The 27122-nt window shown below is 45.0% G+C and overlaps 1 protein-coding gene across 3 annotated transcripts in view; it reads right to left on the bottom strand.

Moving 5' to 3' along the window:
• Positions 1–377: 377 nt before the first annotated feature.
• The window catches only part of fbxo9 (F-box protein 9), a 118956-nt gene continuing 92211 nt past the window's right edge, over positions 378–27122 (bottom strand). For all 3 annotated transcript variants that reach the window (XM_038800440.1, XM_038800441.1, XM_038800442.1), the window contains 5 exons: positions 22514–22604; positions 18835–18930; positions 10506–10602; positions 5526–5686; positions 378–1056 (listed from right to left, as the gene is read on the bottom strand). In XM_038800440.1, the coding sequence (XP_038656368.1) occupies positions 948–1056; positions 5526–5686; positions 10506–10602; positions 18835–18930; positions 22514–22604 (554 nt within the window). In that variant the 3' untranslated portion in view covers positions 378–947. The remainder of the gene's footprint in view (positions 1057–5525; positions 5687–10505; positions 10603–18834; positions 18931–22513; positions 22605–27122) is intronic.

Genomic DNA, 27122 nt, shown 5'->3' with positions numbered 1-27122 from the left:
CAGAACTGCAGTTGATAATAGAAGTCTGCACGATTGAAAAGTTCTCGAGTCAAAACTTGCATGGCTATAAAAATAAACTGGAATAGAAATTAAATTTTAACCAGGATGAAATCCCATAAACCCATACCCCACAAAAAGGTATCTTTGATACTTTTGAGTGCAGCAATGGGAGCTTTGTAATCTATCGTGATGCCAAATTCTTTAAAAGTAGTTGTACTCATCTGAATTGCCTCATTCGATTCATTTAGCCAAGCCTTTAGTATGTAGGGATTCAGCAAACAAAAGTCGAGTTGCTGATTACCCAGCTCTTTGCACAATATTTAAAATAGCACAAGCCTAGTAGTGTAGAGAGAACATTCAATAAAGGAACAGCAAAGTCAATTGGAAGAAAACATTTATTTTCTTGTTATCCAAACATAATTTCAGTTTAAGTAAATAATAAAAAATCTCTAAATCCATTAAAGCTTTGAAGTCAGAAGACATGAAGAGAGACGATGACTGTTTTCCTGCAGTCTCAGATAACATGAATAATTCAATTTTGTAGTAAAAATGAGACAGTTCACCGACAGTTACATTTCCGTAACCCAGTGTAAAAATTCTAACAGTACCAAGATATTGCCAGTAAAATTGAAACAATGCCACCAATGATAACAGCCTAAAGAATTATATTTAAACCCCAAGCCTAACTATGGATGTTTGAAATTTCTTTATGCGTATCATTTAAAGAAATCAATCTGTGACACAACACAATTAAACTTTGATTGAGATTTCAGACCTTATTTTTGCAATACTCCCAGCACTTCAATGCACCGATTCTGCAATATCCTATATCCAATATCAGAAAGCTGCTTCCTCTTGTAGAGTTAATGCCATTCCACTCATGCAAAAGGTAGAAGATAAAAATGCTCTGCCATGAATCTAAACCTAAACTGACAGAAATGATCAAATTAAAGAGGGGTTTCAGCAAATGCTGTAAAGCTCTTCACACGAGCAAAGAACAAGGGTGTGTACATTTTATCGATGTCAAATGTGGTAACAGCAGTCTCGCCAGTTGACCTAAAAGATGAAATTTAAAAATTAGTCATATTTGCAAGTTCTGTAATTGTTCTGAAAATTAAGAATGGAGACAAGTGTTATGTTTGTAAATGTTAGGAACTATTAAAACTTTCCTGCCATGAATATCCATAACATTAATTTCAGTATTTAAACCAAGAGTTGAGTAACACTTGAGTAACAGTGATCATTGTGTCATCAGGTTTAGATTAATAATGGAGAGGAGCAAGGCACAATCCAAAGTAGAACTCCAAATTGGAAGAAGGCCATTTTACTGCGATAAGAGGGGATCCAACCAGGGTAGAATGGAACCAAGGACTGACAGAAAAAAAAAATGTCAAAAAAAACACTTGCCGATTTTTAAGGAGGGGTGCTTCAAATATAGGCTTGGTACATCCAACAAAGGTGAAAAGCAAGGAAACTAAAACTAGAGCCCCTTGGATAACGAGGAAGATGAAGAATATGATTAAACAAAAAAGGGCCAAATTATGTAAGAGAGGGAGGAGGTAAACAGCAAAATATGCCCACAAAGAGGGAATATGAAAATGGCATGTTGTTACCATTAAGGGAACTATAAAAACTGACATGTAAATACCAAGCTGTAGTAAGTGGCAGGGTGGGGCCTATTAGTAACAAAGGAGATAATAGAGAGCAGAGGCGCAGGGAAAGGCTAGAATACTTAAGTCACTTATATCAGTGTTTGCTAAGGATGAGGGTATGAAACATATTAGGAGAAGTGGTCGGGGTAATGGATAGGCTGAAAATTGTTACGAACAATGTACCAAAAAGGCTAGCAATGCTTAGAACAGTGACATTTCCTGGTCTGGATGGCCTGCATTCCAGTTTTGCTAAAAGTAACAATGGAGGTAGCGGAAGGGCTTAACAATGTTCCCTAAATATGGGACAAGGTGCCAGAGGATTGGAAAATTACAAATGTGACATCCCAGCCAGTCAGTTTTACATCAGTGGTTGATAAGGTTTTAGAAATAATAATCAGACAAACAAAAATAATTAACAAACACTTGGACAGGTTTGAGTTAATAAATCATGCTCGACAAATCTATTGAATTTTTTTATGAAGTAACAGAGAATGTCGAGGAAGGAAATGCAATGGATGTTGGCTACATAGGTTTTAAGATAACACATAATCATAGAATCCCGGCAGCGCAGGAGGCCATTTGGCCCATCGAGTCTGCATCAACCCTCTGAAAGAGCACCCTACCTCGGCCCACTCCCTACCCCCATAATCTCACCTAACCTACATATCATTGGACACTAAGGGGAAATTTAGTATGGCCAAACCCGTACATCTTTGGACTGTGGGAAGAAACAGGAGCACCTGGAGAAACCCCCCCCCCACACACACACGGGGAGAATATGTTAGACAAACTGGATGTAAACTTGGTTTAAGGACAGAAAATGAGTCACAGTAAATAGTTGTTTTTCTGACTGCAGAACGGTGGACAGTAGTGTTCACCAAGATTCAGTCGGATCTCTGCTTTTATAGTTATATGGTTATTGCAATACAGAGTACAATTTCAAAATTTGCAGATGACACCAAACTTGTGTCAGACAGTGCAAATTACACCTAGTGACTGCAACAGGACATAGACTGGAAGAATGGACAGACAAGTGGCAGATCGAATTTAATTAAAAAAAGTGTGAAGAGATGCATTTTGGCAGAAGGGCACAGACTAAATGGCACATTTCTAAAGGGTGTACAGAGACTGATAAGACTGGGAGTTCATGGGCACAGATGTTTGGAAGTTGTAGGACACATTGAGTAGTTTGCAAAGCATATGGGATCTCGGCTTTTTAAATAGAAATCTTGAGTGTAAAAGCAGGGAAGTTATGCTGGACCTTACTGGCTCTGGTTAGGCCACACTGGAGTATTGCCTCCAATTCTGGTCACACACTGTAGGATGGAGGGAAGGTCTTTGAGAAGTTCAGAGGAGATTTTCCAGACTAGTCCCAGGGTTGAGGGATTTTAGCTGCAAGGCCATGCAAGAGTAGTTTGTTGTTGTTTTGATTTGGGAAAAGGAGATCGTGGGGCGATTTGATAGAGGTGTACAAGATTATGATATCGTTAGATATGGTAGACCAAAAAATTATGTTCCCAATAGCTAATGGCACAAGGACTGGGGGATACAGATTTAAGGTTTTGGGCAAGAGATGCAAGGGGGATGTGAGAACGATCCTTTTTTTACTCAGCAAGTGGTACTGATCTGGAATTCACTGTCTATGAAGGCGGTGAAAGTGGAGACGGTGAATGATTTCAAAAGCAAATTGGATGGACAGTTGAGGAAAATAAACATGTAGGACTGTGGGGATAGATCAAGAGAATGGGAATAATTGGATTGCTCAACAGAGAGCAGCATGGACTTGATGGGGTGTGTGGCTTCTTAACGGCTTCAGGAGAAGCCAAGAGTTAGCACAGATCTTTCAATCATTCCCTCACTGAGGAGAATTTGATCGCTTGGTTTGGTTTCAATAGAGGGTAAAAGGCCAACAAGTATTTAAATGATAAAACTGCAGATGCTGGAAATCTAAAATAAAAGTACTTCAATCACTCAGTGGATATTCTGGATGAGCAGCTAATTCTCTTTGAAAAGACATCAACTGATTGTGGTAAATTTGAGTCACGCAGCAAACAATTGCGATTAATTGTATGGAACACATGATACAGTAAAAGAACGGGTTGCCATGTCATTGTACAAAGAAAATTGTTACATGTATTCTGAACACAAAAGTTCTTACATTAGCACTCGAGAAAATAAATGTCAGTATCCAAGGAACAGGATCGCAACCGGTTGTAAACATGCTCAGAGAAAATAATTACTGGAATATGGTTAAACAAAATAAATGATCTGGGATGTAAAATTTGGCCAGCAACTTCCACTTTGCCATCTTACATACAAAAACTTTTGAATTCCAGACTGCATCGCATAAAAAATCTTGAGCCAGTTTTCTTAAAATTAATTTGCACGATATAAACTCTTGCATTTGCAAATGTATTTGTACATTTCAATCTCTGGGTGTAACCACACAAACCCTGCAGTTGCAGAGCAAACACATCCCGAATGTGAAGTAAGAACCTAGCCTAAAAGTGAAATTAAGAGGAGCAAGGCCGACACTCAGCTTGTACCTGTACAGATTTAACATTCATGCAAAGCTGCATCATCTTTACAGGGCTGCGCTGCTGACATTAAAGCCTGCTCACGTCTAAAGTCCCTTGGCTAAAGTCTCAAATTACATCCTGAGGCTTAAAAATGTAGCATTTTCCATGCTCATCTTTCCTGACATAATTGCTATGTTTGACAACGCCATCTATGCCATCTTCGTTTGTTTCACAACTCCATGGAACTCCTAAAATGGCCCCACTTTCAACTGTCCCCATGCATCCAGCACATCTTCAAACCTGGTTTCTCCTCCTGCTCCAAATAGTCACCCTGGAGTTCCTCAATGATTGATTCTTGTGCCCCAAACCTTTCATCCAGGTAGTTTCCTGCAGTATGGTTTGCAAAGTCAGCTTCCACATGCATTCAATAAACTTCTCTCAACCACAAATTTACCACTGGGCTGCAGGGTAACCAACTGAGGAAATAAAATAAGGGACATTTCCACAACAGGGTCCAGGCAGGAGATGGGTGCTGGCGAAACAGAGTGCGGGGTGGATGCGGCTCTTTTGAACATTCCACAAAAACTTTTGCTCACAGTCTACCTCCTTGACCTATTGACACTTCTCAAAACTCATACCACACAAACACAAGATACTCCCCCGCCACACCTCCAACCAAAGGGTTACTCAGCATCCCACTCACCCAATAGCCCCTCTCCCTTACACCACTCACTCATTCACTCAACAGTCTGTTTTCAACACCACCCCCTTCCAGGGTTGCCGTCAGACTCGGGATTTACTGACCCACCTCATGTCCCAGACTCAGGGCTGACCGACCCCCAGCGTGTGACTTTGTGCTGACTTGCCCCCCCCCCCCCCCCCCCCCCCCGCCACCACCCATAACCCAGGACTGTCTGACCCCCTGCCCAGGACTTAGGACCTTCTGGTGTCATGGAACTTGTTTAACAGGCATTTTAATTCCTGGTGAAGTTGGCTCACTCTAGTGGTTGGTGAAAAACATTAGAGATCGGAGTTTTCTTTAGGGCAGAATAAATTACATCTTCTGGAAAAAGAAGCATTTTACAATGTTGGAACTCAGATCATCATGTCCGGTGACTTCTGCTGTGCGGATATCAGTTACAGTATGTCAGGTAAGTACAGGATCATGCCTTTGCCTCCCAATCTTTGGTCAGTAGCCCACTAGCTGCCTAGATGCACTGGTGAGAAACAGCAGTGGGCAGCGGATCGCATGGAATCACATCCCAGGAAGAGTCAGTGCTTTCGCTTAAAATATCCACATTAAGGATTCTAAAATTCTATTAATTATTACAGCAATACACTCTTTAATACTCACTTATAGGTAATCAGGCATGAGTGGTGAAGCCAAACGAGTTTGTTAAATCGCTGTCGACCACTGGAACACAGCTGTAATCCCACATGAAAACTGTGCTCTGCCTCTGGAGCAGAAGTAAGAGTACGCCGGTGAAATCTATATTTCTGATACTCTGCAGTTTTCTGTTGCACAAAGGAGAGAACAAATCACATTTTTTATTTTTTAAATCAACACTTCAGACAACCAGATTCCTGACAACCTATTCCTGATTACGACAATCAGAATAAGGTAATTTAAAAAATATTAATATTTGCAATGATATAAAATTAAAAGGAATATAACACATCAATTATTTTTTCTCTCTTCCTAAGCTGGGAGTTTCCTCAAAGCTATCCCAGCTTCGTCACCGCACACGTACAGCTGAAACCACAGGCAAAGTTTTCTGGGCCTGTTCGTCTTGGGCGTAAATCCCGTTATGGCCTCCAAATCTCGTGAGGGGCCAAAAACGGGATTTGTACCCGTGAAACCTCTGAACACGACCTTCCCGTACCCATGTCGCTGACCTAATCAGGCTGTCAGTTAGGAAGGGCGAGATCCTGATTTGAATGAATTGTGATATAATTAGCGATGGGCGTGGAAGAAGAGGTGCAGGTTGAGGGTGAGGGGGCAGGTCAGGGGTCTCTCCCGGGATGGAGTTTGCGGTTGGTGTGTGCTGCCTGCTGTGTGCCATCATTTGACCCTCACCAATGTCAGTTGTCCACAGTCTCAAACTTAAAGAGAGGAGTTGTGACAAGGGATGAAGGTTGGGTGCAGGCCATCTGGAGAGAACGTATTGAACTTTGCAGCTGCGACCACTCGAATGGCCTGGTGGATCCAAGGTCCTCAAGGATCAAATGGGCATTCAGTTGATCCTGAAGGGGCATCACCGAACCCACCTGTTGGAGACCCAAGGACTGTGATATAAAGGGAGCAAACGACCAGACGCAAGCACATTGGCGACTCGGAAGGGCAAGGGTAGACACTGTGGCTGGTCAAGCAATGATTTGGATAGGCTGTAGACATCCGAGTTAGCTCTAGCAGCTGGAGACGGTGAAGGTATAACAGCTTCCATGGCCAGGAGGGTAATAGGTGTTGGGAGGCTTTGAGGATAATGGGATGTAACACTAACCTGACTGTCTCTTCTCTCATCCCTCCCAGAGTTCTGTATTTTTTACGGGATGGATCCTGTGAAATAGGCCATTATACTGATCATGCTGGAACAGGACAGACTCCAACCATTACAAGTTGCCCAACCCAGGGAGGATGGAGTGCCAGGAGGCTGGGGGACGCCTGGGCAGGATCAAGGGCTGACCGCCCATCAGGTTGAAGGAGGGTTTTGAAGGCATAGGAGGAAATCAAGGATTTACAGGAGCTGGGTGTCCTTCATGGAGCCAGACACCATATACCGCAAGGAGATAGTGCAGCACCTGTGCCTCATTCCAGGGCTCAACTGGTGACCCATGTGAAATATCACAATCATCAGCCCATAAATGCATCTGCGAGGTTACAGATGCTCTGTATGCTCGGGCCTTGGAATACTTTCAAGTTCGAACTTGGCGAGGCTCATCAGGCTGATAGGGCTGCGGGCTTTGCAGCCATCGCTGGACTCCCGGGGGCTATCGATGGAACTCGTGTTGCGTAAAGAGCAGTGTGGCATCAGGGAGTCTCCTTTATTAATTGGAAGGGGTTCCACTCCCTTAATGTTTCGCTCTTGTGCGATGACCGCGTGAACGTTATGCATCTCTGTGCACGATTCCCTGGGAGCAATCACAGATGACCAGGTTCTTCAAGAACAGCTCCAGACCGCCGGGATGGTTCGTGGGGGACAAGTATTACCCCCACTGAGCTCTTGGCTGATGCTGCCAATGCAGAGACCCAAGACCAATGTGGGGTACCAATATAATGAGGCTCACAGTGCCACCCGGTCGGTTCTAGAGCGGTGCATTGGTATCCTGACAATGCGCTTCAGCAGCTGCCTTGACTGGTCTGGTGGAATCCTTCTGGACAGTCCCCTCGCTTCCACTCCGCCCCCGCCCACCAACTGAAGGGTTAATTAACATCTGATCAGGGTGTTGGGTCTGGATTGTTCATGTTCTTAAGTCTCATGTCAAGGCAGGAGGGTGATGACGACCCACAGTGAGGAAAGCTGAGATGCTCCTCAGCTTCTGATCATGTCGGACTCCTGTTTGTCTGTTGAACGAACACCAACAGGCTCGTGTCTGTGTGAGGGTCTGGGGTACATTTCTTACTTTTGTAGTTCCAAAGAGGGAAAGGCATCAAGGTGAAGAGTTCACTGAGTGATGGCAGAGACATTCCAGGAAGTCTGTCACTATGGGTGTCATTATGTTTAACTGTTCTCTCAGGTATGAGGACATGTGGGAAAAGTTCAGATGGGACGATGACCTTTCCCAGTGGGAGAGGGGCCAAAGAAAGTGAGGTTTTGAACTTTAAAAGATTTTATTTTGGTGACGAGTGATAGTGACACTAACTTTAATTACTGGTGCCTAACTTCACCCAAGCCCATTCTGTGCTCCTAGAACTCCTTAAATCTTGCAAGACCTACCACTATGTCTCGGTGTATTCCCAGGATACACATCAGAAATGGAGGTGGCCTTTTGCTTTCCTTGGCCTGAAGCCTGAGATGCCCTGAGTGGGTGCTCTCTGGAGGGCCTGGACCTGGAGGTGTCCGGCCACATTTCGGGAGTCTCTGCAGCACCCTGTTCCGTCCGCTGCCCCCGAGCTGTGCCGGTGTCAGGAAAAGGGATTCAGAAAGGCTGGAGACTGCCAGAGTCACCTTGGTGGAAGGCCCCAGCATAGGTTCCAGTGCTTCCTCCTCCCTTGGGGTGCACGTGGGCCTCTTGGTGACTCATTGGGATAGGAACATAGGAACAGGGGTAGGCCATTCAGCCCTTGCACCTGTCCCACCATTTAATAAGATCATGATTGATCTGAGGCCTGTGGAGGGACAGCTGGAGTGAACTCCAGAAGCCTCAACGTCACCTGGTTCTGCCAGTCCTGGAGGCCCGCCAGTTCCTGTGCGTGTGTTGTATCCCTTCCCCTTGACGGCCAATTGGGTAGCGCGAAAGACTTGAACCTGGCACCGAATTCCCCGCCGGGAGGGAATCCGCGCACCCGCCCCCGTTAGACACACGTAGTACCGACTGCCGACTCTGAGCAGCGTGTCCAGAGGGTCTTGGCAGCTTGACCACTTAGATGCCATGGTGTTAAAGCCCTCAGCAATGGACCTCTGTGCCTGAACCATACTCTTAAGGTCCTCATCCATGGTCCTTAGAGACGTGCCTTGGACTCCGCCAGTTATGGCTCTGATGCAACGCCGTCAATATCTGCTGCGACTGAAGGCTTTAGGACTCCTCCAAGTGGCCTTACAGTTGCACAAATGTCACTGACACCCTCTCTCCTGGATTTCCCGGCTCTGTTTATGTTTGGGCACATAACTCACTTGAGACAGGTCATCGGGATGAAGGTGCAGTGGACCCGGACATCAGGGCGGCAGGCCAACCCCGCTGTTGGTGTTAGCACACTTCTGTCCATCCCCAGTGAGCTCTATTGCCCTTTCCTCGAAGGGAGTGAGGATTTAGAGCTCGGGCATGCACCCATCCGTATTCTCCCTTCCCCTCCTGTTGTGGACAATTTCTTCTGCGGAAACACAGAGACACTGTGAGCTGGATGCCTGGCGGGTCAGGGACATTCGGCATTCATGGACACAGTGGTTAGGCAGAAGGGGGTTGTGATGAGGAGTTCCGCGGGGTTTCGTGGATAATGCTGGGAGGTTGGGTATTGGGCGGTTGCGTGGGTTTCTAGGGGTGACAGAAGGGATGAATGCAGGGACAGACATGTGGTAACTCACCCGTACACATGTAAGAGGCCATTCATCTTTTTCAGCAGAGCACCAGGTCCTCCTGGTCATGCTGCTTGCACTCAACTGCTGCCACCACCTCCCAGGTGGGACTGGTGATATTGCTTGAGTAGTCTTCTGCCAACACGTGGCCATATTGTGACCTCCTTCACCTCCACGGCATCGAGAAGTCCGGTGAGGGCCCCCTCCAATAAACTCTTCAATAATTTATGTGCAGAGTCTTCTTGCTGCCATTCTCCTGGCCTGACTGACAGTGAATGCTGAAGATCCATTTAAATATAGCACCCCGTTGATTGCACTGCTCAGCTGACCCCTGGGGTGTGCGAATCGGATACCTGGTGACTCAGGTGCATGTGCTGCATGCGGGGGCGGGAAAATATTTGACCAAGTGGATGAAGATGGCGATCCGGACTGTGCAGCTGGCTCCGGCGCGAATAGCAGAGTTTCCCAGCCAAAATTACACTTAATCATTTTTTGGGAAACTCCCACCCCACGTCTGCCGCATCTCGGAGGAATTAACATCATGAAATACTGAAAGGAAATTCCTAACTGTAGTCTCTATGTTTCCAGTTCCTTTCAAAAATAATGCTCAAGTAGCAGAGTAGTCAGGTTAGTCAGCCTAAAGGAATTCTATCCAATGGTTTGATACTCTATTATTGTCATTGCCATCATATAACTAATCTGAACATTGAAGACATTTCTAGGCACAGAAAGTTCATGATTTGGGATATCGAGGCTGATTTTCCTAATCTAACAATGAGAATAAATGCAGCCCAGTTGTTCCATCAGAGACCACCAACATTAACACAGAAAGGGACTGAATTGGAGACCTTTTTAACTCTTCCATGAGAGCAACACCGCACAGAGGATTTGTCCAATGATCCATTGTGTTCACTGTGCCTTCAGAAAATTTTCGAAGTTTCTAACTACTCTTTACTTAGAATATTTCTTCATTTTTGTTTCTCAAATCAAGAAGTTATGCAGCCACTTTTTAAAGGAAATTAAAATTTATGCCACATCCATTGGTTTCTAAAAATCATTTTCTGTTATTTATGTGCAGAATGATACAATCTCCAGTTTCTCACCTCCTCCTTCTTCTTCTTAGCCAGGACAGCAAATACTTTGGTTTGGTTATCCGTTTCTTGTGAGAGACGATAATGACCAAAGAGAACAGCATCCATCCTAAGGTGAAGTAGAAAGAATGCTCATGAATAAGACTCCCCCCTCAAAAATTTCATGAGATTAATTCATAAATCATGTCAGGGCGAATTAAACTCATGCACGTGATTTGACTTTAAAAACCACTTTTGTTTTCAGGTAATAGGTCTGTCTACTTTCCATCCATTACTTTAACATCCTGATGGGCTGCAAAGATTTAAAGGTTCAAACTTCTAAAACTAATTTGTGTCATACTCCAACAGTAGAACAGAAGGATGATCGAAATGCATAAAAGGAAAAGTCAGGAGTTTACTCAAAATTCCATCACTTCATAGATATGGCACAGTAAATAGCCATTCGATCCACCTTGATTGTGCCGGCTCTTTGAGTGATCAATCAATTCCATCCCCGTGCCCTTTTCCCCCACAGTCCTACAAAGCCTTCAAGCATTTATCAATTATTACTTTGAATCTGCTTCCACCACCCCAATAGTTAACGCTTCTCAGATAATGCTTCCTAGATCATCACAGCTCACTGTAAAAAAAAGCCTTCCTATGTTATGATAGATAGAGAAATACAGCACAGAACAGGCCCTTCGGCCCACGATGTTGCGCCGAACTTTTGTCCTAGGTTAATCATAGAATTTTGGACAATTTTTCATGGCCAATCCACCCAACCTGCACATCTTTGGACTGCGGGGTGAAACCGGAGTACCCGGAGGAAACCCACGCAGTCACAGGGAGGATGTGCAGACTCCACACAGACAGTGACCCAAGTCGAAATCGAACTTGGGACCCTGGAGCTGTGAAGCAATTGTGCTATCCACAATGCTACCGTGCTGCCCTTAAGAAGTTAATCTACACTTCATTATTCAACCCTAATCCATGTACCTATCCAATAGCCGCTTGAAGGTCCCTAACGTTTCCGACTCAACTACTTCCACAGGCAGTGCATTCCATGCCCCCACTACTCTCTGGGTAAAGAACCTACATCCCCTCTATATCTTCCACCATTTATCTTAAATTTATGTTCCCTTGTAATGGTGTGTTCTACCTGGGGAAAAAGTCTCTGACTGTCTACTCTATCTATTCCCCTAATCATCTTATAAACCTCTATCAAGTCGCCCCTCATCCTTCTCCGTTCTAATGAGAAAAGGCCCAGCACCCTCAACCTTTCCTCGTATGACCTACTCTCCATTCCAGGCAATATCCTGGTAAATCTCCTTTGCACCTTTTCCAAAGCTTCCACATCCTTCCTAAAATGAGGCGACCAGAACTGCACACAGTACTCCAAATGTGGCCTGACCAAGGTTTTGTACAGCTGCATCATCACCTCACGGCTCTTAAATTCAATCCCTCTGCTAATGAACGCTAGCACACCATAGGCCTTCTTCACAGCTCTATCCACTTGAGTGGCAACTTTCAAAGATCTATGAACATAGACCCCAAGATCTCTCTGCTCCTCCACATTGCCAAGAACCCTACCGTTAACCCTGTATTCCGCATTCATATTTGTCCTTCCAAAATGGACAACCTCACACTTGTCAGGGTTAAACTCCATCTGCCACTTCTCAGCCCAGCTCTGCATTCTATCTATGTCTCTTTGAAGCCGACAACAGCCCTCCTCACTATCCACAACTCCACCAATCTTCATATCATCTGCAAATTTACTGACCCACCCTTCAACTCCCTCATCCAAGTCGTTAATGAAAATCACAAACAGCAGAGGACCCAGAACTGATCCCTGCAGTACGCCACTGATAACTGGGCTCCAGGCTGAATATTTGCCATCCACCACCACTCTCTGTCTTCTATCGGTTAGCCAGTTCGTTATCCAACTGGCCAAATTTCCCACTATCCCATGCCTCCTTACTTTCTGCACAAGCCTACAATGGGGAACCTTATCAAATGCCTTACTAAAATCTATGTACACTACATCCACTGCTTTACCTTCATCCACATGCTTGGTCACCCCCTCAAAGAAGTCAATAAGACTTGTAAAGCAAGACCTACCCCTCACAAATCCGTGCTGACTATCCCTAATCAAGCAGTGCCTTTCCAGATGCTCAGAAATCCTATCCCTCAGTACCCTTTCCATTACTTTGCCTACCACCGAAGTAAGACTAACTGGCCTGTAATTTCCAGTAAGAAGTCTTACAACACCAGGTTAAAGTCCAACAGGTTTGTTTCAAACACGAGCTTTCGGAGCACGGCTCCTTCTTCAGGTGATTCACCTGAAGAAGGAGCCGTGCTCCGAAAGCTCGTGTTTGAAACAAACCTGTTGGACTTTAACCTGGTGTTGTAAGACTTCTTACTGTGCTCACCCCAGTCCAACGCCGGCATCTCCACATCATGTAATTTCCAGGGTTATCCCTATTCCCTTTTTTGAACAGGGGCACGACATTCGCCACTCTCCAATCCTCTGGTACCACCCCTGTTGACAGCGAGGACGAAAAGATCATTGCCAACGGTTCTGCAATTTCATTTCTTGCTTCCCATAGAATCCTTGGATATATCCCGTCAGGCCCGGGGGACTTGTCTATCCTCAAGTTTTTCAAAACGCGCAACACATCTTCCTTCCTGACAAGTATCTCCTAGAGCTTATCAGTCTGTTTCACACTGTCCTCTCCAACAATATGGCCTCTCTCGTTTGTAAATACTGAAGAAAAATACTTGTCAAGACCTCTCCTATCTCTTCAGACTCAATACACAATCTCCCGCTACTGTCCTTGATCGGACCTACCCTCGCTCTAGTCATTCTCATATTTCTCGCATATGTGTAAAAGGCCTTGGGGTTTTCCTTGATCCTACCTGCCAAAGATTTTTCATGCCCTCTCTTAGCTCTCCTAATCCCTTTCTTCAGTTCCCTCCTGGCTATCTTGTATCCCTCCAGCGCCCTGTCTGAACCTTGTTTCTTCAGCCTTACATAAGTCTCCTTCTTCCTCTTAACAAGACATTCAACCTCTCTTGTCAACCATGGTTCCCTCACTCGACCATCTCTTCCCTGCCTGACAGGGGCATACATATCAAAGACACGCAGTACCTGTTCCTTGAACAAGTTCCACATTTCACTTGTGTCCTTCCCTGACAGCCTATGTTCCCAACTTCTGCACTTCAATTCTTGTCTGACAGCATTGTATTTACCCTTCCCCCAATTATAAACCTTGCCCTGTTGCTCGCACCTATCCCTCTCCATTACTAAAGTGAAAGTCACAGAATTGTGGTCACTACCTCCAAAATGCTCCCCCACTAACAAATCTATCACCTGCCCTGGTTCATTACCAAGTACTAAATCCAATATAGCCTCCCCTCTGGTCGGACAATCTACATACTGTGTTAGAAAAGCTTCCTGGACACACTGCACAAACACTACCCCATCCAAACTATTTGATCTAAAGAGTTTCCACTCAATGTTTGGGAAGTTGAAGTCACCCATGACTACTACCCTGTGACTTCTGCACCTTTCCAAAATCTGTTTCCCAATCTGTTCCTCCACATCTCTGCTGCTATTTGGGGGCCTATAGAAAACTCCCAACAAGGTGACTGCTCCTTTCCTATTTCTGACTTCAACCCATATTACCTCAGTAGGCAGATCCCCCTCGAACTGCCTTTCTGCAGCTGTTATACTATCTCTAATTAACAATGCCACCCCCCCACCTCTTTTACCATCCTCTCTAATCTTGTTGAAACATCTATAACCAGGGACCTCCAACAACCATTTCTGCCCCTCTTCTATCCAAGTTTCTGTGATGGCCACCACATCGTAGTCCCAAGTACCGATCCATGCCTTAAGTTCACCCACCTTATTCCTGATGCTTCTTGCATTAAAGTATACACACTTCAACCCATCTCCTTGCCTGCAAGTACTCTCCTTTGTCAGTATTACCTTCCCCACTGCATCACTACATGCTTTGGCGTCCTGAATATCGGCTTCCTTAGTTGCTGGACTACAGATCCGGTTCCCATTCCCCTGCCAAATTAGTTTAATTCTTCTGGTTCTTCTGCCAATTGCCCTAAATCTGTGTTCTAGTCACTGGCCCTTCTGTCAATGAAAAGTTTCACATTATTTACTCAATCAAATGCCTTTCATGATTTTGAACACTTTTACTAAATATATCCAAAACCTTCGCTGCTATAAGGCCAATGATCCCAACTTAGCCAGTCACTCCATGTAACTGCATTCCTGCTACCATTCTAACACACCTCCTCTGCATCCTCCCTGAGGATTTGACATCTTCCCTGAACTGTGGTGCTCAGAATTGGGCATATGCTCGAGCTGGAGTAGCACCCACGACTTAGAAAAGATTGGCGTAACCTCCATGCCTTTGTACTTTCTGCACGGACTTATAAAGCCAAGGATCCCATATCCTTACTTCCCTTGCCACATTCAAGGATTTTAATACATGTGTCCAAAGATATGCGGGTTAGGTGTATTGGCCATGATAAGTTGCCTCTTAGTGTCGAGCGATGTGTAGGTTAGATTATGGGGTTACAGGGATAGGACGGGGTTGATAGGGGTACGGTGCTCTTTCAAAGGGTCGGTGCAGGTTCGATGGGCTGAATGACCTCCTTCTGTACTGTGGCTTTCTGTACATGTTCAGATCTCTCTGCCCATCTATCCACTTTAAAACTGAACCATTTAGCTCGATGATACTCTCCCTATTTTTCCTACTGAAATCCGCCACTTCACATTTCTCTGCACTAGATTGTATCTGACATGTGTCTGCTCATTTCACCAATTTCTTTTCCTCAACTAAGATCCTCCTCACATTCCCAAGTTTAGCTGCATACTTGGAAATTATGCCTTGTATACCCAAGGTCATCAATATAAATCAAAAAGAGCAGTGGTCATTATATCAACACTTGGGGAATCACCCTGCCCATTTTCGGTCTCTATTTCTATCCACCCTCTCCCAACTGCATTTTGGTGACAGCAATCCAATCCTGTCCACTCCAAGACTGGTAACCCTGCATAATATTTCTTAGGATGACTCCTTTTGGTAGATAATCTGTTTTTCACTCCCATTGATGCGATTCTTGGTTAAGCACCGCCTTTCTCCTGCCTGGGCTTTATGCTTTATACTTTTCCTGTGGTGGTCCGCTTGATCCAGCAACCACACAACTCCCAAACGTATTCTTTTACTATTAAATCCTTTCCATATGTAACAGAAACGGTCCACCATCTGTCACTCCAATCGCAGTCTCCTTTTGCATCCTGTTTCATACATTCTCCTCCTTTCCTCTCTTCATTTTCCCCTCCCTCCTCTTACTCATGTCATTCCTCCACTCCTTCTTTCCATTCTTGTTCCTCTCCTCACCACACCCTCTTCCATCTCCTTCCTCCACCTTCTAATCCTGTTTGAGCTAAATTCCTTATAAAGGTTTTATTAGCTTGTGTATAGCCCCGTAGAAAATTGAGTGGTACATAAATGTTTCATACATGGCATGCATCTCCGACAAGTCTCACACTTTCCCTATTATCTTCATTTGACGGAATACAATTTAGGCCTGACATCATGTAACACACCCTTGGTCTTACGATAATGCATCCTCTTACTTTGCATGGGATACTTGATAGTACTGATGTTTAGGGTGAATGTGGGGGTGGGGGCGTAGTGGAGGCCAATGGAGTGCAGAGATCAAGAAGATGGAAAGGTTTGGCTAGCTGTTGGGCAGAGAGGAGTCTGGTACACCCCAACCAGTTTAGTGGGGTGGGAGGTGATTGGCAGACTTGGGGGAAGGGCAGCAAGGCAGGAGAATGGGATGCTGTCCGATCATGGGGTTGTCTAGGCAGGCAAGCTGGAATCCAGCTGGCAGGCGGAAAGTCAGGTAACCTCCTAATCCAGAAGCCCTATTGTTCGGTGAATTGGATATTCTGAATTCTCCCTCAGTGTACCCAAACAGGCGCTGGAGTGCGGCGATTTGGGGGTTTTCACAGTAACTTCATTGCCGTGTTAATATAAGCCTACTTGTGACAATAATAAAGGTTATTATTATTCCTTTGATTAGCTGCTGAGTTTCCAGGGGCCATAACACCAGTCATAGAACATAGAACGATACAGCGCAGTACAGGCCCTTCGGCCCTCGATGTTGCACCGACATGGAAAAAAACTAAAGGCCATCTAACCTACACTATGCCCTTATCATCCATATGCTTATCCAATAAACTTTTAAATGCCCTCAATGTTGGCGAGTTCACTACTGTTGCAGGTAGGGCATTCCACGGCCTCACCTCTCTTTGCGTAAAAAACCCACCTCTGACCTCTGTCCTATATCTATTACCCCTCAATTTAAGGCTATGTCCCCTCGTGCTAGCCACCTCCGTCCGCGGGAGAAGGCTCTCGCTGTCCACCCTATCTAACCCTCTGATCATTTTGTATGCCTCTATTAAGTCACCTCTTAACCTTCTTCTCTCTAACGAAAACAACCTCAAGTCCATCAGCCTTTCCTCATAAGATTTTCCCTCCATACCAGGCAACATCCTGGTAAATCTCCTCTGCACCCGTTCCAAAGCTTCCACGTCCTTCCTATAATGAGGCGACCAGAACTGTACGCAATACTCCAAATGCGGCCGTACTAGAGTTTTGTACAACTGCAACATGACCTCATGGCTCCGGAACTCAATCCCTCTACCAATAAAGACCAACACACCATAGGCCTTCTTCACAACCCTATCAACCTGGGTGGCAACTTTCAGGGATCTATGTACATGGACACCGAGATCCCTCTGCTCATCCACACTACCAAGAATTTTACCATTAGCCAAATATTCCGCATTCCTGTTATTCTTTCCAAAGTGAATCACCTCACACTTCTCCACATTAAACTCCATTTTCCACCTCTCAGCCCAGCTCTGCAGCTTATCTATGTCCCTCTGTAACCTGCAACATCCTTCCGCACTGTCTACAACTCCACCGACTTTAGTGTCGTCTGCAAATTTACTCACCCATCCTTCTGCGCCCTCCTCTAGATCATTTATAAAAATGACAAACAGCAACGGCCCCAGAACAGATCCTTGTGGTACGCCACTCGTAACTGAACTCCATTCTGAACATTTCCCATCAACTACCACTCTCTGTCTTCTTTCAACTAGCCAATTTCTGATCCACATCTCTAAATCACCCTCAATCCCCAGCCTCCGTATTTTCTGCAATAGCCGACCGTGGGGAACCTTATCAAACGCTTTACTGAAATCCATATACACCGCATCAACTGCTCTACCCTCGTCTACCTGTTCAGTCACCTTCTCAAAGAACTCGATAAGGTTTGTGAGGCATGACCTACCCTTCACAAAACCATGCTGACTATCCCTAATCATATTATTCCTATCTAGATGATTATAAATCATATCTTTTATAATCCTCTCCAAGACTTTACCCACCACAGACGTTAGGCTCACCGGCCTATAGTTACCGGGGTTATCTCTACTCCCCTTCTTGGACAAAGGGACCACATTTGCTATCCTCCAGTCCTCTGGCACTATTCCTGTAGCCAATGATGACCTAAAAATCAAAGCCAAAGGCTCAGCAATCTCTTCCCTGGCTTCCCAGAGAATCCTAGGATAAATCCCATCAGGCCCTGGGGACTTATCTATTTTCACCTTGTCCAGAATTGCCAACACTTCTTCCCTACGCACCTCAATGCCATCTATTCTAATAGCCTGGGTCTCAGCATTCTGGGTCCATCATTAAATTTCAAATGGTGAATACAAATGAGACATGCAGCCTCCTTCCAATACTTAAACTTGTCCTGCCACCTCCTTGAAGTGAGTTGGCCAGCTGCTCCCTTTAAAAACACAAGTGGGCAGGATGGAGACGGGTTTTAACACTTAATTTCCATACCTTTTTAAAAATAAATTTAGTGTACCCAATCATTTTTCCAATTAAGGGGCAATTTAGCGTGGCCAATCCACCTAGCTTGCACGTTTTTGGGTTGTGGGGGCGAAACCCACGCAGACACGGGGAGAATGTGCAAACTCCACACGGACAGTGACCCAGAGCCGGGATCGAACCTGGGACCTCAGCGCCGTGAGGCGGTTGTGCTAACCACTAGGCCACCGTGCTGCCCTCTAATTCCCATACCTAACCCAAACCCTCTTGCTTGCTTTTTGAGGTTAAAATTCTCCTTAAGTGTGCACAGAATTAACAATGCAATATGAACATTTGTCTTACAGTGCAGACTAAATTTTAACATCCTTTTAGAATTATGTGATATGGCTGATCGATGAACATCTGAATACCACTTGATTATTTAATACCTTGGAGATCTGGCGGATAAACGGGGGACGATGGACTGAGGATCCTCTGGCGTAGTCAGCATCATTACCTGATTATCCGGGAAGAATCGCAGATATCTGGTAACATGAGAAATATCAAACAAGGATCAATAACTATAAATCCTGAATCTGCAACAGGCATGTGTACACTGCAAACCAAAGTTAGGTCTATTATTTAATAAAACAATACAACTTCAGGCGAAATTTCTGAATTTCCCATTGCAACTACCATTTGCATAATCGGAACAAATTTTAAATGGGATCTTGCATCAGATGCAAAACAATAACTGCGTCATGTGGTATTAGATATGAAATTTAACAGTGTAAAGACCCACGTTAGTGACATGGCTGGGTCTCTTAGTCTCGAGAAAATAAAGTTCGCCTTAAGAGGGTCAACGTTAGGGTTCACCCGAAGGTGGCAGCCATTAGTCGACTTTCTCGGGAAAATTAAAGTGTCAACAGCAGAATTCCAAAAAGAGGGGGGGGGGGGGGGGAGACTGTTGTTTTATTGTTGCGGGGGATATGAAGATTGCGATGGGGGTGGAAATGTTTATTGTGCCATGTTTATGTCGCTGTTATTATTATTATAAAAATTGCAAATACCCTAATAAAAATATTTCAAAAAAGATATGAAATTTAACACGTGGGTCAAAACACAAGTATAACTCAAGCAAAAGTAGAGACTTTGCTCAAATAAACTGAAAAAACATGGTTGTTAACACACTGAAAATGAATGAATTCAAAATCTATTCAAAGATCCTTCAAGTCACACAATAGCAAAAGATATAAACAATGGGATTGAGATAACGAGCAAAACAGAAAAAAAACACACACAAAAAAATCTATCGTCGTCAAATAATTTTCTCTGCAGGATATTGTACCAAGCAATTTTAATATTTTACTCGGTATTTTTCTTTTCTCATGATTCCCTCCAATCGAACTGCTGCTTCTATAATTCTCAGTTCCAAACTGACACTAGATTAACAACGTTATGTGGTGCCAGGAATTGACAACCTGAAACTAGGTAATGTCAAAAATCGGACAATAAGGATTTTAAAGTTTTCACACTTGCAACTTCTGGCAGACCAAGTGAAGCGACTCGGGGTCTTGGTCGGTTTCCCACATCTTCAGCTCACACACTGAAACAACCAACCAACCCGTGCTACAGTAACAAAAACTAATTAAGTTCAAGTTAAAGCACAACTGTTCTGCCTCCTTTCTTCTATTTCACTACTAAGAAATTAGCTTACCACAGCCTTCTCAAAAGCAATCAGGGATGTGCAATAAATCCGAAGCATAGGATTGGTGCTATATATATCCCCTCACCCCCCCCCCCCCCTCCACACACACACACACATGCGATCTGGGACTCTGATCCAACATCAGACATGAGGAATAACATTAGTAAGAGGGAGGGAGGGGAAAATGGAGAGAGAAGGAGGAAGATGTATCAAACAGGATGGGAAAGGAGACTGCAATTGGCACCACATAATGTTCATCTGCTGCTGAAATCCTCATCTTTGCCTTAGTTACCTTCAGACTTAACTATTCCAATGCGCTCTTGTCTGATTTCCCACTGTCTGAAAATATAATCATAGAATTTACAGTGCAGTAGGAGGCCATTCGGCCCATCGAGTCTGCACTGGCCCTTGGAAAGAGCACCCTACTCACGCCTCCACCCTATCCCCATAACTCACTAACCCCACTTAACCCTGTTATGGACACCAAAGGCAATTTAGCTTGGCTAATCCACCTGACCCGCACATCTTTGGACTGTGGGAGGAAACCGGAGCACCCGGAGGAAACCCAGGCAGACAGGGGAATAACGTGCAGACTCCGCCACAGACAGTGACCCAAGCGGGAAACGAACCTGGGACCTTGGAGCTGTGAAGCAACTGAGATAACCACTGTGCTACTGTGCTGCTCCTGAGTTCATTAAAATTCTGTTGCTTGTTTCCTAACTTGCAGCAAGTCCTGGGGCTGGATTCGCCAATCCCGATGCCGAAATTGCATTCGGCGACGGGGCGGAGGATCCCCGATGTTGGTGAAATCGGGGCGGCGCCGCTTTCACGATGCTCAGCCCCCTGAAAAGCGCCATACCCGCAGAGTACGCCACGCGCCATAGCCATGGCCTCTGTACATTGGCTGAGGCCCGGCCCGCCATGCTCCGCCCCCGACCGGCCGCGTCCCAGGCATCGTGGGACACATGTGGTCTCACCCATCAGGAACTCACCATGGTGGATGGAAAGTCATTCTAGCGCCACCACAGTCGGGGGAGGGCCGATCCCTGGGCAGGGGTGGACACATTTGGGACCGGGGGGCACTGTGGTGGGGTGGTCCGGGGGGGCGCAGGCCTGCCGAGGGGGGGGGGAGGGGGGGGGGGGGGGGAAGAGAGAACTATTTTGCGGGCCAGGTTCGCGAGCTGCATCCGCCATGATGCACGGCGGCTACAGGCCACCGCCGTGCGCATGCGCGGCCACGGACCTGGAAATTCTCCGGGGCGTATTGGCAGCTACAGCCGGGTGCTCTACACTGCCTTCCTGCTAGCCCCCAGCAAAACGGAATTTGTGGCCGTTTTGCGCCAGTTTTCCTGGTGTAATCGTTTTCGCGCTGGCCTGGCAACTAGTCTCCAAATCCAGCGCCATTTCTCCCATAACCTTTCTGTTTGGTGACCTATATCGTCTCCCAACCCACCAACGCCTCAATTTTAAACTTCGCATTCTTGTTTTGAAATCTTTCCATAACCTTGATCCTCTCCATATGTGCAACCTAGCCCCACAAACCTCAAGCATTTTGTGCTCCTCTAATTCTAGCCTGTGACGAATCCCTTGTCATTGGTCCGTTATTGGCAATTGTGCCTTCAGCTGTCCATGCCCAAAACTCTGGAATTTCCTCCCTCATCATTTCTGCCTGTCACACCTCTTTAAAGATGCTGCTTAAAACCTATTTCTGTGGCTCTTGTCCCAATATCTCACATGGTTTGGTGTAAATTTTGTTTAGTAATGCTCCTGTGAAGCACCTTGGGATGTTTCACTCTGTTAAAAGTACTCCATTGATGTTTGACCATAGGCCACTCGAAAATCAGTCCTTGCTCAACATCTACATAAAGCAGACATTCTGCCAAGGGACTCAATGCCTGGTGATCAGAACTAGGAGTCTTGGCTAATTTTCTCCTTCTTAGGTGAAGGATATAAAACAATTATAATATGAATTATAGTGTTCCTCGTTATCTCTCCCAACTTAATTCATCAAGGATGTGGGCGTCGCTTGTTAGACCAGCATTTATTGCCCATCCCTTCAGAAGTTGGTGGTGAGTTGCCTTCTTGAACTGCTGCAGTCCTTCAGATGTAGGTACACCCACTGTGCTGTCGGGAGGGAATTCCAGGATTTTGTCCCAGCGACAGTGAAGGAATAACGTTGTATTTCCAAGTCAGGGTGGTGGGTGAATTGAATTCTACTAGATACATTTAACCAGAATTTTGTAGACTTTGTTACTGTTAAGTGATTGACTTTAATCAAATGAGCTCAGGAGGGAACATGCCCACAATAGCAAAACACCTATACATTAAGGTTTTGATTGTCTTCATATATATTATTTTAAACTACTGATTCTGTCTTCCGCTGCTGATCCTGTCTTCTTCAAAGGAAAAGGAAAAAGTACCTGTAATATTCCACCTGATGCCAAGCCCTGTAAAAACCATCGAGAGACTCCTCTCCTTGACGTATATAGGTTGTCTTGTTGATATAAACACCTACAAAAATTAACATTGTTAGCAGGCATCAAGTATCAATCCATCATCAATCTAAAACCATATTGTCATTACCCTGACACTTTTTCCTTTTGAAATATCTATTTACTTTTGTTTACAAGCTTTATGAGTTTACTTTGAAATTAGCCACATGGAAATGGTTTGCTATAAGTGAATGAACAGAATTCCATCCCCCCCCCCCCCCCCCCCCCCGGGCATTAAGAATGACATTACTTCATGTTTCTGAAGAAAGAATGAAATCATCGCTTAAATTTACAAATTCTCTAGTTATGATCTCAACACTTCACAATGAGTGAAGGTTCAAATTTTATTCAACAACCGTAGCTGGAATTGTACATAGCGACACATTATGCAGCTTGGCTATGGTGTCCCTCCAGGACCATAAGGTGTCAACACTGGAAGGGGTGGGGGGAGGGGGCTGGAGGGAGGGTGGGGTGGTGGTGCGGGGTGGTAATCACCAATCAATAAAATCAAAACCTGATTCATAAAGACTCTTTCAAGCATAGAATATTCCCTTTTCTGGCAAATTCAATAGAGATCAGAATTAACATTCGGTATTTTCTGGCGTGGATATCATATTTGTGGATTCCTTGAGCTATATATACACCATTGTTAAACACTGGATCCTTCACATTAAGGAATGTTAACACATTGAAAAGAGAAGTCAGGCATACAGAACACCTGGAGCTTCCTATTGTTGGGCTTGTCACAATCTGGCACTGACATTTCTGAAATTAAACCTTGGAAACTATTAATGGGATTGCACTTCACATTCTGGAATGTTTTTTGTCTTGCATTTCCCTATCCCATTTCCTCTACTTTTGGTTTCCCTCCACCACAGACTAAGAAACAGGTTAGCAATCAACACCAAGGACTTTGTCAATGTCATTAACTAGATGTTATCAGATTTTCTCTCCCTCTTAACTGGGCTTTCCTAAGCAAATTAAAGCAATTGCTGAGTCAACTGTGAAGAGAATGAGTCAGTCTGCAAGATACAACAAATTTGTCTATGATTGAGGGTGATATCAGTTATTGCGCCACTTACAAGGAATATCACATGGTGTTATATGACTTGTGTTGTTTTATCATTAATTTTACGGGATGTGGGCTTTGCTGGTTAGGCCAGCAATTATTGCCCATCCTTAAGTTGCCCTTGAGAAGGTGGTCTTGAGTTGCCTTAGTGAAGCGATGCAGTTCCTGAGGTGCAGGTACACTCAAAAGTGCCGTTCGGGAAAGAGTTCCTGATTTTAACCCAGAGACTGTGAAGAAACGGCAATATTTTTCCAAGTCAGGATAGTGTGTGGCTTGGAGGGGAACTTGCAAGTGGTGATGTTCCCATGTGTTTAATGACCTTGTCCTTCCAGATGGTAAAGGTCGTGGATTTGGAAGATGCTGCCTCAGGAGCCTTGGTGAGTTCCTGCAGTGCATCTTGCTGTGTGTCTGTGGTGCAGGGAGTGAATGATTGTGGGTGGTGTACCAATCAAGCAGGCTGCTTTGTCAAATGTTGTTGGGGCGGCACTCATCCAGGTAAGTGGAGAATATTCCATAACACCACCGACATGTGCATTGTAGATGATGGACAGGCTTTGGGGAGTAGGAAGTGAATTATTGACTGCAAGATTCATATCCTTTGACGTACTCTTACATAGAAACATATATAGAAAATAGAAACATTAGGCCTTTCGGCCCTTTTTGAGCCTGCTCTGCCATTAGCATGGCTAATCACGTTCAATACCCTGACCCCACTTTCTCCACATATCCCTTGATCCCTTTAGCCCCAAGAGCTATATCTAATTCCTTCTTGAAATCACACACCGTTTTGCCTTAACTACTCTCTGTGGTTGTGAATTCCACAGATTCAACACTCTCTGGGTGAAGAGATTTCTCTTCACCTCAGTTTACCCCTTATCCCCAAACTATGACCTCTAGTTCTGGACTCCCCCCACCATCAGGAATATTCTTTCGAAATCTACCCTGTCTAATCTTGTTAGAATTTTCTAAGTTTATATGTGATCCCCTCTCACTCTTCTAAACTCCAATGAGTATGATCCAAACTGACGTAGTCTCTCCTCATATGACAAGTCTCACCATCCCAGGAATCAGCCTGGTAAACCTTCGCCGTGCTCACTCCATAGCAAGAACATCCTTCCTCAGATAAGGACACCAAAACCGCACACAATACTCCAGGTGTGGCCTTAGCAATGCCCAACAGAATTGCAGTAAAACATCGCTATTCCTCTACTCAAATCCTCTTGCTTTGAAGGTCAACATACCATTTGCCTTCTTTACTGCCTGCTGTACCTGCACAGCTTACTTTCAGGGACTGATACACAAGGACACCAAGGTCTCACTGAGTATCCACCACTCTCAATTTAAATAATAATAATCTTGCAGCCACAACATTTATATGGCTAGTCCAGTTCTGTTTCTGGTCAATAGTAACCTCCAGGATGTTGTTAGTGAACAATTCTGTGATGGCAATGTCACTTAATGTCAAGTGGCGATGGTTAGATCCTCCCTTGTTGGCGATATTTATTGTCTTGTACTTGTGTTGCCACTTGTCAGCCCAAGCCTGGATACTGTACAGGTATTGCTGCATTTGGGCATGGACTGCTTTAGTATCTGAGGGGTTTGCAAATGGTGCTGAACAAATCTTCAATGAACATCCCCAGTTCTGAAGTTATGATGGAAGGAAGGTCATTGTTGAAGCAACCAAAGGTGTTTGGGCCAGGAAACTACTCTGAGGAATCTGCAGTGATGTTCTGGAGCTGAGATGACTGACCTCCAGCCACCACAACCATCTTCCTTTCTGCCAGGTATGATTCCAACCAGCAAAGGGCTTTTCCCGGTTTCCCATTGACTCCAGCTTTGTTAGGGCTCCTCGATGCCACACTCTGTCAAATGCTGCTTTGATGTCAAGGGCAGTCACTCTCAACTCATCTCTGGCTCGCAGCTCTTTTGTCTTTGTTTGAACCAAAGCTGTAATAAGGTCAGGAGCCGAGTGACCCTGGCAGAACCCAGTGAGCAAGTTATTGCGAAACAAGTGCCGCTTGATAGTGCTGTTGATGACCCCTTCCATCACTTTATTGATCGAGAGTAGACTGATGGGGCGGTAATGGTAGCATTGTGGATAGCACAATTGCTTCACAGCTCTGGGTCCCAGGTTCGATTCCGGCTTGGGTCACTGTCTGTGCGGAGTCTGCACGTTCTCCCAGTGTCTGCGTGGGTTTCCTCCGGGTGCTCCGGTTTCCTCCCACAGTCCAAAGATGAGCAGGTTAGGTGGATTGGCCATGATAAATTGTCCTTAGTGACCAAAATTGCCCTTAGTGTTGGGTGGGGTTACTGGGTTATGGGGATAGGGTGGAGGTGTTGACCTTGGGTAGGGTGCTCTTTCCAAGAGCCGGCGCAGACTCGATGGGCCGAATGGCCTCCTTCTGCACTGTAAATTCTATGATAATTATGATAATTGGCTGGCTTGAACTTGTCCAGTTTCTTGCTTACGGGACATATCTGGGCAATTTCCGCATTGCCGGTTAAATGCCAATGTTGCAGTTATACTGGAACAGCTTTGTTAGGGACATGGCAAGTTCTGGACCACAAGTCTCCAGTACTTGTCTTCAGAGTATTGTCAGGGTCCATAGCATTTGCAGTATCAAGTGCCTTCAGCAGTTTCTTAGTATCACGTGGAGTGAATCAAATTGAATAAAGACTGACAAATATGATGCTGGGGGCCTCCAAAGGATGCCGAGATGGATCATATCTTCGGCACTTTGGATGAAGATTATTGGAAATGATTCAGCCTTACCTTTTGCACTGATGTGCTGGGAACCCCCAGAATTGAGGATGGGGATTTTGCGGGGCCTTCTCCTCTTTAGCTGTTTAATTGTCCATTACCATTCACGCTGGATGCGGCAGGGCTGCAGAGCTTAGATCTGATCCATTGGTTGTGGAATTGTTTAGCTCTACTATTTGCTGGTTATGCTGTCAAGCACTCAAGTAGTCCTGTGTTGTATCTTTACCAGGTTGTCACCTCATTTTTTGGTATGTCTGTTGTCCTGGCATGCCCTCCGCATTCTTCATTAAAACAGGGGTTGATATCCTGACTTGGTGGGGGAATATGCCAGGCCATTAAGTTATAGACGGTGGTCGATTCCAATTCTACTGCTGATGGATCACAACAGCTCATGGATGCCCAGTCTCGAGCTGCTAGATATGTTCGAAGTCTATCCCATTTAGCATGGTGGTAGTTCCACACAACACGTGAAGTGTATCCTCAAAATGAAAATGAGACTTTGTCTCCACAAGGGCTGTGTGGTGGTCATTCCTATCGATACTGTCATGGACAGATGCATCTGCAGCAGGCAGGTGGGTGAGTGTGAGGGTGAAGTCAAGTATGTTTTGCCTGGTTCTCTCACCACCTGTTGCAGACTTGGCAAACCCTGTCTGTGGTGGTATGACTCTTTGGGATGGACATGGAACTCCTCTACCCAGAGTTCATTC

Source organism: Scyliorhinus canicula, chromosome 6, assembly GCF_902713615.1.
Source record: "Scyliorhinus canicula chromosome 6, sScyCan1.1, whole genome shotgun sequence".
Lineage (NCBI taxonomy): Eukaryota > Metazoa > Chordata > Chondrichthyes > Carcharhiniformes > Scyliorhinidae > Scyliorhinus > Scyliorhinus canicula.
Note: the sequence above shows the minus strand (reverse complement) of the source record. Positions and strands in the feature narration are given on the sequence as shown.